This window comes from Hordeum vulgare, chromosome 2H (genome assembly GCF_904849725.1).
Source record: "Hordeum vulgare subsp. vulgare chromosome 2H, MorexV3_pseudomolecules_assembly, whole genome shotgun sequence".
Lineage (NCBI taxonomy): Eukaryota > Viridiplantae > Streptophyta > Magnoliopsida > Poales > Poaceae > Hordeum > Hordeum vulgare.
The window spans coordinates 540,200,614-540,214,043 of record NC_058519.1 but is presented as its reverse complement, the minus strand read 5'-3'; the positions used below and the strand labels follow the sequence as shown (position 1 = coordinate 540,214,043).

Sequence of the window (13,430 nt, the reverse complement as noted above, 5' to 3'; positions counted from 1 at the left end):
TGGATCCTCCGAAAAGTTGGGTTCGGAGCAAAGTAATCCTTCCGCGGAAGCTTTGCTCTGGATACCCTATCCCGGTCGATCACTCTTCTCCCTTTGATTGAGCTCTTGAAATTGAGAATATGCTCCACTTGCCAGTACATTCCTCTTCCATGATCAGGTCCACTTCTTCGTCCGAAACCGATGAATCAAAGAACTCATCTTGAATCATTTGATCAAACTCCATCGGTCCATACTCCTCGTCAGACGAATCATCGGAATCTATTGTTTCTCCGAAAAATTTGACAAAATAATCAGTCAGACAAGTTGTCAAACACATCCAGCGCAAGGCGGAGCAACAGAGTTGGCGGACATACCGCGGTGTCTTCTGGGCCGGCAACAACGTCCTTCGCAACGCGGACGGGATAGAAGACTCTGCTGACGGAGCTGGCAGGGCAGAGACTAGGAACGGCGGTGGAGCACGCGCGACGGCGGAGACGGACGGTGCGAGGAGGAACAAGAGAGAGAAACAACAAATGGATCTGACAGTTCTGCGGGGTGAATTTGGGGCAATTTGCGGTGGGGTCAGGATCTGGTCGGACATGGGGTTCCCCAATATTCACCCCATATTTGGGCTAGATGTGAGGGGTGCTTGTCAGCCCGAGCGTTTAAGGCATCCGATTAGGTTGATATTTTGTGACCGGTCAGTGATTGGGCGGCATGCCCGGGCGTTTGAGGGGTCTATGAGGGGTCCGGCTGTAGATGCTCTGAAAATCATCTAAAGTCGAGAAGTCATAGTTGGTCGCGTGAAAGGAAGAAGAAAGAAGAAGCGGTAGAGAGGCTTCCATGTGAGGTCTAGTTCGTTTGAGAAGTTTGAGAGTTTGGTTAAGGTTCTTTTTTTAAAATATTTATACAAGTCGAAGGAAAATCAGTGGCGATGCTCGTACCCTGCATCTAGAGTGCTAGGGTTTGTCCTGCCTCCCGTCGGTGCCGCCTCGGTCTACCTCGTCTTCTATGGTATTAGGACCATGGGGACGTGGTGGATCTTGGCCCTTGCCGGCGGGAGGGGTCCCTTTTATAATGCTCTTTTTAGCTTTGTTGGGGTTTGTGTCATGCTCAGAGATGTGGGGCCTTGGCGGCTCCCTATAGAGGGAATAAGGTCCTCCTTGCCTAGCCCCCCGTTCTGGTGGTGTTTTCAGCATCGTCTAAGAACATGTGGAGGTTGGTCTACGGCGGATCTCGTGGGATTCAGCAGTGTTTGTCTTCGATGGATCCACGAGGATCTGGTCTTCGTACTTCTGTGTTCATGTGTCTACAGCTTGGATCATTTCGGTCTACGCTTCTCTTCAACGGCAACGATTGCTATTATGGTACGTTGGTCCTATGGGGACTTAACACGATGAATTCCCGATCGTCTGCTACAACAAGGTTTGTCCGGCTTCGATGCGGGAGGGACGATGACGGTGACGCACCTTCGGCTCACTTCAGTGCTTGTAGTCGTCGCTAAATGGTCTACGGACGCGGTGTTCTATGTAATACCTAGATAGTTGATGAATAAATCGAAAGTTTCTCTCAACAAGGTTCATGTTTTTTAACTTCTCAAATATAAGGAGTTACGGTGTAATGGGTCATTTGAGGGGACGCGGCGTTTCGGCTCTCGGGTGCATCTGCACCTGCGCCGACGAAAAAAATCAAAACAAATACTAAATAAATTCTAAAAATTCTAAAAAAAAATGTGTTGTAGATATTTTGATGCGTGAAGTTTGCTCCAAATTTCAAGTTATTTGGACATCTGAGGATCTCTTGGCAAAAAGACAAAATTTGGGTAAGGTTGACTGTTCACAATTTTTTTGACCCGATTTATCTTTTTTTTGCCAAGAACTGCTTGGATGTCCAAATAACTTGAGTTTTGGAACGATCCTCACGTATTTGTTTTGAATTTTTTTCATGAGAGGGAGGGAGCAGATGAGCTCGGGCTCCGAAGAGGATTTCTCCATTTGAGGTCTTTTTTGCCAAGGACTGCTTGGATGTCCAAATAACTTAAATTTTGGAATGATCCTCACGTATTTGTTTTGATTTTTTTCATGAGAGGGAGGGAGCAGATGAGCTCGGGCTCAGAAGAGGATTTCTCAATTTGAGGGGGCTAAATTTGATTTTTTTCATGAGAGGGAGGGAGCAGATGAGCTCGGGCTCAGAAGAGGATTTCTCAATTTGAGGGGGCTAAATTATAAGGTATCGGCTAGAGATGACTACATAGAGATAGAACTGGCAATTTAGGATACCAGTTTACGAATTACAAACACAAAACCGAAACGAAAAATAAACTACCGAAGATATCAGTCTTGTCCATAGCAACCATCACCACCAGCGGAGCTCTTGCTCGTTGGTTCTTGGGTACACTCGTGCCGGCAATGCAGAAACAATACTGCCACTTCTCGGTTATACGGTCGCTCGGACTCAACAATATTTGACGTGAATACGCGAGGACGACAAACATATAACCAGGCACAGAACACACCACTATTGATACAGGTTCGTAATTCGTGTAACGCCGCCATTGATACAGGTTCGTAATTCGTGTATGATATTGCGTCCATCCAGTTCTCTCTAACTAGAGACCAGCGATCGCCGGGAGCCAGACAGGCGCGGCGGGGCGCAGCCGCAGAGACATATTAAAAGCGGCGCCGCCGGTGCACCGCCATGCAGGACCAGAGCCGGCGTGTGTTCTTACCGCGCAGCACCAAGGAGGCTCTCGTGGCTGCCCTGGTTTCCCCAGGCTCTCTCCTTCCACAGGAGATCCACCTCCTCGAAGCTCAGGCCCTTGGTCTCCGGCACGTACAGGGCCACGAAGATGAAGGCCATCACGGCGATCCCGGCGATGATCAGGAACGTGGGGCCGGTGCCGACCCACCCCACGATCGAGAGGAACGTCTGCGCCACGATCAGGTTGGAGATCCAGTTGACAGTGGCCGACATGCCGCCGCACATGCCGCGGTAGGCCTCGGGGTAGATCTCCGAGTTCACCGCCCATGGCACCGGCCCCATGCCCGGAGAGAAGAAGGCGATGTACAGGGCGAGCCCTCCGACCGCAAACCATCCCAGCACGCCTTGGCAGGAACCGCTGAATAGGCTCCCGCAGAGGCTGGATGATGACTGTAGTATGAAGGCCGTGGCGAGGATGACAAGGGAAAGCACCACCCCGGCTAGGCTTGTGAGGGCCAGGCGGCGGCGGCCACAACGGTCGATGAGGTAGATCCCGACGATGGTTCCACTGGCGTTCATGGCGGCGACAATGAGGGAAAGCAGCAAGGCCAGCCTGTTGGAAGTGAACCCAGCCATCTGGACGATCGTGGGGCTGTAATACATGACGGTGTTGATGCCAGTAAATTGCTGGAAGGCCTGCACAGTTCAATATGTATGCATGTTAGAAAGCGTGCCATGCGTTTGTCAAATGATGTTCCTACTGTATCATGCATTCAGAAAGCATAGCAAGGTAGACCATCTTCGTTTCTGATAATAAACACCTGACAAGAAACACCAAGTTGTGGTTCTTGCTTGACCTGGTGGCACTGCCAAAAGGATTTAGTAACAGCAAATTACCTAGTTACGCTTTACAGACACATGCCAGAATAGATTATCTTGAAAGGTGCATTTCCAGTGTACAAGCGACAATGAATCAGGAGTGAGGCAGAGGCTGAAAGTACCTGAAGACCAGCTCCAGCAAAAAAGGCTAGCCTTAATTCCTTCAACCTGAATATGTCCAAATAGCTCCCAGTACAGTTAGACTGGAATTCATGCATGGAAGCCGACGCGAGCAGATCGACCTCTTCCTCTAGGCGACCAGAGTCATATATCTGCTCCATGACAGCAATAGCTTTTGCTTTCTCATCCTGTACAGAAAAATCAAGATAAGAAAACAAAAACGGATCAAAGGGATAAGACATAAGTGAAACAAAAGTCAATAACCTTCCGGTAAAGCCAGCGGGGAGATTCTGGTAGAAAAAGCATCAGAACAAACTGTATGATTGCCGGCACAGCAGCTACTCCGAGCATCCACCGCCATGTCCCAGGAACCTATGACACGTAGCATGCATATTATTGCAAAAAAATACTGATACAAAAATATCTTCTAAATAACTCCACCAAACCCTCTTAGTTTTAACAAGGATGGTAACATATGACCATACCCCCGTTTATTCATCTCTCAAAGCCTATCAATAATTGTATTGTTTTCTATCTTTTTTGCAACAAAAATATATATTTTGCCTAATGCGGGTGCTTAACAATACTTACTGAATAACAGTTACCATCCTATTTAAGAGTGTCCAAAAGCGGTTCCATATGAACATGTGGAAACCAGCAGCTTGGATTCTAGTTCAATTCCCTCCTTTAATTGAAAACCGAGTGATCAAACTAGTGCAAAAAACATGGCCTACGGGTCTCACAGTTTCAACCCAGACCGATTTGTAACATCCCTAATCATCACTACGAGGCTATGAAAGTTCTACTCTGCTCCCAAACAACAAACAGAACTATAGATGCTATGATAGCCAGATGTCTCATATATTTTTATCATCCATGTGCCAGGCAATGGTAAAATGTGCATTCGACAGAAATATATAGCAATGATGCAACTAGTGTGAATAACTTCCAAAGCAGAAAGATGGAGCATTTCACCAACACCAAAGTTGTTACGCACAAAACAGCACCTTGTAGGTGACAAGTCCATTGCTGCTGATGGGGGAAGGCCGACTCTCGTTCATTGATAGGAAAGAGTGTTATGCAATCAAGTAGCACCAACAAGAATTTTAACACCATAAAAGATATATGCATAAAAGGGTGAACATTAGGATTAACTTGTCACCATACTGAAAAAATTTCTCCATCTTGAAGAACATTATAGACTGCACTTTGCCCATCATTCTTGTGCAGGAAACACACATCAGTATCAGTGTATGTCAGCTAATTATCTCGTTGATACCATGAAAAGTCATGTGCACTGATGCAAGATGGGTTGCTTAGAAAAGGTGGACCAAGATAGCTAGAGCTTGCAAAGCTACTGAAACAAAACAAAAAAGTTGCTTTCTTGCTGAGTTTAAAGATAAAATGGACCAACAAAAGCTATTCAACTGCAGACAGCAATATCATCGAGATTGAAATGGCTCAGTTTCTAGTTGTTTCTACGTGAAAGGGAGTTAAGGGGCTGATGCTGAAAGCCATTTCAAGTAAGAAATGGAAAATAAGAGAGGAAGCTGACTAAGTGGAGGCTGAATATTACCTCAGTAAAGCAAAGATTGACCAAGTAGGAGAAGAATTGGCCACCAGTAATCATGAGGACATTAGTTGACACCAAACCTCCCCTTATTTCTGAAGGAGCAGCTTCAGCAATGTAAACTGGGGCAGTGACTGATGCTATTCCCACACCCAATCCAACAAAGAGCCTTCCAAGTATCAGAATGTAAGGACCACCAGCGGCGGACATCACCAGTGAACCAAGTGCGAACATCAGGTCAGCAAGAAGAGTGGACTTCTTACGACCGTAGGCATCATTTATCCAACCACCCCCGGCTGCTCCAAGAATGGCTCCAAGTAATGCCATGCTAACAATTGTCTCCTGCAGAAGAAACAAACTCGGTAACTATGGGAGGAACACCATATGTTAATGACCAAGTAATCAGTTGATCGGACTGAACCTGCAAAAATAGATTGTCTTTGACAGCAGGAAATTCGTCCCGAATATACAGAAGGGCTCCAGATATGACACCTGACAGTTGGATGAAAGTTATACTGTTATTTGGCTTATTCAAGTCAAGTATCACAAGCTCCAAGGTTTTCAGGAATGTTTACTCAAAGACCTCGTGTAAACTATAAAGCATCACACAAGCAATAGCTTCATGCTTCAGGCTCCGTTGCACAAAATGTAGTATATCTTTCTTTCTGTTTCATCGTGCATATTTGCCCTTTATAGGAAACGAAATGTCTACAATTTCCATAAAGTCCTATTTCACAACGAAATTACTCCCTCCGATCACAAATATAAGATGTTTTACCTTTTCTGTGAATAGACATGTTTTAGTGTGTTTGTTTGTTCACTCATTTCAGTCCGTATGTAGTCCATACCGAAGTATCCAAAACATTATATTTGTGAATGGAGGGAGTAATAAACTTCAATCATCTTATATTTGTGAGCGGATGGAGTAATATTCTAACAAACAAACCATTCGCAATATGAAATTCACCAGATTCCATGCCAAACTGCCGCCTCCTACAAAGGGGAATAGTTCTTAGAGGCCTAAAGTTGTTGCCCACATCAAACACGCAGCGACCGCCCGATACACAGCATAGGAATGCTAGGTAAATGTTCCAAAAAGAAAAACGGCTGAACCATCCGTACCTGTGTCGTATCCAAAGAGGAAGCCGCCGATTCCGGCGACGCCGGTGAGCCCAAGCACGTAGCGGTTCGTGAAGAAGTTCATGTCCTTCCTCCCCGCGGCGGCGTCCAGGAGACGGGCGGAGCTCCCGGGCATGGTGGACAAATCGATCGTCATCCGAAACCGGAACGCCTCCCCGAATCCAACCTCTAGCTCAGCAGGCGCCCAAGCAGGCAAGCACCCCCCCAGGGAAATCCCTCGCTCGATAAAGATTTCAATCCGTACCTGCGAAGATTCCAGTGGTTGACTCCAAGAATCCAACCCAGACGCGGCGTCGGGGCAAGACGATTCTAGAAGCGGGGCGAAATTTCAGCAACCGGTGCCGAGCCGGAGGAATTATTGCGAATAATGGAGCGAGGGGCGACCAGCATTTGGAGCCCCGCCCTGCCACAGAGCCGCGGCTGGAATGGGAAAGTGTGCGGGCGGGTGGGCATGGCAATGGTCGGGGGAGGTTCGGAGGAGGTTATTGCGTGCTGGGCATGAATCGGTTGCCCGGGTTACCACTAGATGGAAAAGGGAAGGAAGAAAAATGGCGCCGGCGTGCGGATTGGGGGAGAGGAGGGCGACGTTTCGTCGTCGCGGGATTTTGCGTCTTCTGCTCGTGCTCGGAGCAAAATGGATGTGGATTGCCGAAACGAAACAACGTGAGTCAGCTGGGCCCACCCTATCTTCCGCTTCCTCATTTTCCCCGTCCTCCCCTCCTTTTCATGGCCGATATTAGGAGCGAAGGCTGTTTCCAAATTCCAGCACGTGTTCCTGCGGTGGCATAGCAGATAGCATCCACGGTGCAAATGAGCTAAATGAACACGATAGCCACGTCGAAGTTTGACTCAAAATATGATTGGGAAATCCCCGGACGGAGGTAGCAAGCGACAAGCGCCTGCACAATGAAGATGGCCTGATAAATCCCTCCGTGGCAATCTTTCCTTCTTCTCTTTCTGTTTGCTGCACTGTTTAGATACTCTAACTCGGTTAAAGGCTAAATTAATCATAAACTAACTTTACTCAAAGAGGCGTTTGGATGTTTGGATGAAAGGGTTAGATGGTCAATAAGTACATTTTTTTTCAATCATTTGGTTTCTTTATCCAGTATTTTGTATGGTGGAAGTAGAGGGAAAAGTAACTTCTTCTGGACCCCACCTAACTCTAATCCAAATAAGCACCTCTTGAGTGGGTTAGTTTTTTAAATGTGTTACATGCATCTCACCAACTCTAATCCTTATGTTTGAATTTCTAAGATTACTTCGGTTCAATCTAACCAACTTTAACACTAACCCATGTATCTAAACAGGACCGTACTAATATAAGCAGCAGCCGCCACTGCCTTTTCTGTTGCTGGTTGTCCTGTTCCATGCGGTCTGTTACAGGAGTAGTATTTTTTCGTTCGCACGCGTCAGCCGTCACCGTTCGTTAGGATTAGCACGCCGCGGCGAGGAGTCGTCGACCCGACCAGCCTCGTCCCGTTCGTCCCAACCAGCACAGTTTTTTGTCTTTTAGATGAGACGCAATCATCCCTGTTGCAAGTGTGGAGAATAGATTAGCACTACAGGAAAAATACACGGGAGCTCCTGGGTGTTCGAGAACCCTACATGAATATTAAATTTACAAGAAACATCAAAAAACTTACATGTTGCGAAATCACTAATTAACGAATACACCTTCCAATGATTACTCTCATCTCTACAGGTTGCAACAAATGGCGCACTGTATGCGTGTCACTTGTCGCAACCTGAAAGTTTTCCTTTTTTCCGTAGATTCATTTTTTCAAAACGTTTTATCTCCTAAACCGTGCGTCCAGATCTCGAACCGTTTTCACCGTTGGCTTTCTCGCGTCGAGATCTTCAAAACTAGATACCATGTTGAGAGGTTTTGATGAATTTTTTTTCATGAAAAAAAGGAAGAAAAAAACGAACGAAAAAACCGTGCCTCACGCAATAGAAAAAAAAGAAAACACATTTTTTTTCTTTTCCGAGAGCGAGGGGCAAAACCGTGCCTCTAGCGAAAAAAGAGAGAGCAAAAAACGCGTTTTTTTTTCTTTTCGGGAGAGGCACAGGGTGCCTCTAGCAAAGGCAAAACCGTGTCTTTTGCGGAAAAAAAAAACCGTGCCTCTCGCAAAAAAACAAAAAAACAATAAACGCGTCTTTTTTCCTTTTGGGAGAGGCACGGGGTGCCACTCGCAAAGGCAAAACCGTGTCTTTCGCGGAAGCAAAACCATGCCTCTCGTAGAAAAACAGAAAACACGTTTTTTTTCTTTTCGAACGGCATGGGCGTGCCTCTCGCGAAGTCAAAACCGTGTCTTTCGTGAAAGCAAAACCGTGTCTCTCGCAAAAAATGAAAAACACGTTTTTTTCCTTTCCGAGAGGCACGGTCGTGCCTCTCGGGAAGGCAAACCCGTGCCTCTTGCTAAAGCAAAACCGTGTCTCTCGCAAAAAACAAAAAACGAGTTTTTTCGCGTAAAAAGACACGTTTTTTTATGGAAAAAAATTCGTTCAAAAGTTACGAAAGACCAGTGAAAAACCATAACATCAAAAAAAATTGGAAAAAAATCACACAAAAAGACGAAAACGCGTGCAAAAAAATTAAAAATAATCCGAAGAAAACACGCTCAGAGCACGACACGTGACGGCGGCTGAAAACGCGCCAAGTGACGACACGCGGGAGCGATCGCTGAAAAGCTCACGAGGAAGCGCTCGCTAACTAGTTGCTCTACACACTGGGGTATCAAACCTTGTCAATCATTCTACGGACATGTGAAGTTTAGTGAAAGAAATGACACCAGTTGTATCCTTAGCCAAGAAAATACGGCCCGACCTAGATAGTTTTTTCATTTAACTGATTTTTTGTTACCTTTTTTACTGAGAATACCATAAATGTCATTTCTTTGTGAAACTTCACACGAAAGTAGATGGCCGGTCAGGTTTGATACCCTAGAATTCTAGTTTACTTATTTATATGTTTCCTAGTAAAAAATTTAATTTAATTTTTGTATAGGGTTCTCGGGTAGGAGCTTAAAATCCACGTCCAGTGATGGCTCAATATTTTACGCATTTTTAGAGCCTATTTGTTGTATGTTTTTTTATATATCATGTCCCGTTGAATTAAATAGTTATTACTGGTATTTGCATTTATCATTGTGAGCATTGTACATTTGGTTTTTTTATCGAGTATTATTATTATCTTTCCTTGTGTCTACATGTGTTTTGCAGCAACCTAGGACCAAGCACAATGAAAGAACCAAGGATGAGTTTGATACGGAGTCACCCACGGGCCATAACTAGCCATTCTAAAGGTCGAAAAAAGTGATTTTTCCAAAGTGCTCCAAATTAAGATCTAAGACCAGGAATGGATCGACATCGTTCATACGAATCCAACGAGTCCAAGAACGTCAAATTCTGAGTTCCTGTGAAGAAGCTGCGACCGATTTATCGGAGGAGGACACACAGAAAGACGACGTTTCGAGCGACCGCACCGGTCGTTTCGGTGGTCGTTTGACATACACACAGCTCCGAAAGTTGCCCTTCCAGACGGGATTCTACACCGATTTCGTCCCCGTTTGATCCCACGGGATCCTTGGCTCATATTGATTGGGAGAGGATTTGGCTCATCTTGAGCCCTTGGATGAAGCCCATTAAGAGAGGAGGCTAAGGAGGCTCCGTATATACACCTCCTCAACCCTAGCTAGAGACAACTCATCTATATCATCTCATCATCAAGAACACATCCAAGACCACCTCCATTATTTCTCCACCGCTTCAGAAGAAGGGAGAACATCAAGGGAAGTAGGGCCGACACTGGGCCAGGGCACCACGGGCGACGGCTTGGGGCCCAGCCAAACTAGGGGCCCTGGCCCAGCACATGTATAATAACGATACAACAAGCCATAAACCACTGCAGGCTCGGTCTTATTGATTAAAAGCGTTCACAGAGGCCCGGTCGCTGATTCCTGGTACATGCAGGTCAGCACGTGTTTGCGCGGCGCCGTGGAGTTTTTTTGGTTGCCTCTCCAATTTTTCGGATCCAATCTAGCAACTCATACACGCTCGCATGATCAAGGCCCCATAATGATTCATTAGACTTCATTTTTACGGGAGGACAGAGCAGATCAGCGCGGACTGAATCTGCCATATCGCCGCAGTGGTCGCCCTCAATCTCAACCTGGTGAATTGCATTAATTTTTCTTCTTGTGAAAACAACACTTGCCGCATTGTATGAGAAAGTTGCTCGTCCGATCTTGCAATTTGGATTTGAATATATAGCTGGACATTGTTGCTGCTAATTTACTCCAACATTTAGGCGTCATGGTTGCTCTTTTTTGTGTGCAAATATGTTGCCTCAAAAACTTTTCTAGATCTGAAAAAAGAGAGTAAATGAGCAGATCAAGTAATTATCATTAATATTGACAATATTATTGATGTTTTTGCATAAAAATGCATGGAATCGTTTCTCATAATTACTGAAGATATATCCCCTTTTTGTGTTATATGTAACTTCTTTAATATTCGATTGATCTACAACATAAAAGAAAACATTTTTGTCAAATATATCATTTACTTCAAAATTTATCATTGCTTATGATGACTCTAAAATCTGAAAAACAAATAGTAGCACCACTGGGCCCATTTATGGAGTTCGTCCTAGGTCCTCTGAAACTTTAGGACCGGACGTGGAGGGAAGGAGAAGGAGGCTCCACCACCATGAGCACCAACCTGCGGGTCGGTGCCCTCACGCCGGCGTCGCCACCACCGGTGGTGCCCCCATATCCATCACCTCCGTGATAGCCCCAATGCTTTCCTTCCTTCTTTGTAACTCCTTTCCATATTTGGCAACCTTGTGATGCAATGTGATGGATGAGAGGCTTGGTGATGTTGTCATTTCATGTGCATCATGCATAGCTTTTAATTCTTTTGTCTCCCTTGTTTGATCTTGGTGTGGTGGTGTCACCATGGTGGTGTATGTGGTTGCATGTGTCTTGTGATTGTTCTTATGGAGTGTGATGTGGGTGCAACAAGAGTCCTTCAAAAAAAACCTTAGTTGCACCATGTCCAAAAACCCTTTCTTTTCAATACCATAGGCAGATTTGAAGTTTCTGTGGCATATTAAAAATGTTCAACATATTTGAAAACCCTTTAAAATAATTGTGGGTGGCAACACACATCATTTGAATTTATTTTTCTTTTTGTTTTATTTTAAAACAGGGCCACATTCAAATAAACATGTTGTTTTTCTTTACTCTAAAATGCCCCACCTATTTTTATGAATAGGAGGAACATTTTATAGGCTTATTTTTATTTCGGTTTTATTCCTTTTCTATTTTTCCTACCCTGGCCTTTAATTCAAAATTGGTTGCATTTGTTTAAAAAACAGTCGAGTGTTAAGTCTTTGAGAGAGTGAGAGAGGCCTAGGACCCAATACCCCTTCGAGCAGCCACCCCCACGTCCGTCTTCCTCCTAGCGCACTTCACCCCTGTACGATCCCCTCCTCCACCACTCATGCTCCCCAGCCAACATCAGATGGACAGGAGTGTGGGGATGGGGCTATTTAAGAGCCCCGGCGTGACCTAGGGATGCGTGCGTTCCTCCTCCTCCGTCGCCATCCTCTTCCCTCCTTCTTTCCTCCTCTGCAAGTTAGGTGTGTAGATGCAGTAGAGGAGAGAGGTTCAGAGAGAGAGAGAGCAGAGAGCTTCATCGCCGTCCCGCGTCCCCTCGTCGTCTGCAGCCTTCCCCCGTGGATATCAAGGTGGCCACGAGGATGCGGGAGCCCCCCTCATTCCATTCCCGCCGCTAGGGTGGCCGGAGGGCCACCACAGCGACGGCCCCGTCCTCGTCTCCGGCGAGTGCCCGGAGCCCCGAAGCAGCATCAGCAACGCGTCCCCTCCACCTCTTCCTCGCCCCAATCTGCTTCGGTTCGTTTGGGTGAGCAAGCCCCTGCCTCCTCCTTCGCGTTCCCCTTCTTTCCTTCCCTCTGCATCGCTCGCGCCATGTAGATCGCGGCGTGCTCTGTCGAGTAGCAGCAGCAGAGGTAGTTGCAGGCAGCCTAGTAGAGCAGCAGCAGGTGGTGCAGCTTGGCGCGTGCCTCTGCTCGAGAGTAGTAGCAGCGCAGCAGCCCCCGTCGAGTAGTAGCAGCACAGCAGCCCGGTCGAGTACTAGCAGCGCAGTAGCAGCCATAACAGCAGCAGTAGTTTGGCATCAGTAGTAGCTTCGCGTAGCAACAGGTAGCGCAGTAGCAGGTACACCGAGTAGCAGCAGCTACGACACTACAGTAGAAACTTCGTGCGGCAGCAGGTAGCGTAGCAGCGAGAGCCGAGCCACTCGTCGCGCCGCTGTGCTCTGTCATGGCCAGGAGCAGAAGCTCCGTCGCACCGCCGCTGCAGCCGCCGTCTCGCTGAGTTAGCCACGGGAATAGAACCCTCATGGTTCCCGCTCCCCCACTAATGACGAGATGATGTATATAATTTTCGCTCCTCGTTGTTTATCCCAATTGGAAGGTTGAGATGTAGTCAGCAGCTATTTTTTCCATACACGGAGACGATAAGGTTTATCGAACCAGGAGGACTCCTAGGATCAATAAGTAGGTGTCTCCCACCCTGACGCTAGCACAAGATGTGGACCTGCACACAACAAATAATTTTGCTCCCAACGAGTACAGAGAGGTTGTCAATCTCTCCGTCCTTGTAGTTTGCAAAGGATCAAAACACAATCGGAAATAGTGGTAGTGATTGCAACGGAAAAGTAAATAAAGCAGTAAATGATGGAGGTGTAAGCAATGGTGGTGATATGGACCGTAGTCACATGATGTTCACTAGTGATGTCTCTCTTCCAAAAGATGATAAACAACTATGCTTGGGTAAACAAATTACAGCTGGGCAAATGACAGAATTATAAACGCACCGCAATGCTAATTATGCTACTTGAAAGTTAGAGGCTCAATAGTAATGGGCAGTACGCCAAGACAAGTAGACCGTTTATTCATCAACATCTACTTACTAATTATCCACCTTGAGATATCTATCCAAAACATCTAGCT

The 13,430-nt window shown here is 46.2% G+C and overlaps 1 protein-coding gene across 1 annotated transcript; it reads right to left on the bottom strand.

The window, feature by feature from the left end:
* Positions 1-2,474: 2,474 nt before the first annotated feature.
* On the bottom strand, positions 2,475-7,092 carry LOC123427101 (inositol transporter 1). The gene is made up of 6 exons (XM_045111058.1): positions 6,371-7,092; positions 5,670-5,740; positions 5,255-5,590; positions 3,943-4,050; positions 3,681-3,866; positions 2,475-3,375 (listed from the first exon to the last, which is right to left on the bottom strand). Exons 1-6 carry the CDS (start codon positions 6,522-6,524, stop codon positions 2,704-2,706), a joined length of 1,527 nt encoding a protein of 508 aa, XP_044966993.1. The 5' UTR covers positions 6,525-7,092; the 3' UTR covers positions 2,475-2,703.
* Between the last annotated feature and the right edge of the window lie 6,338 nt (positions 7,093-13,430).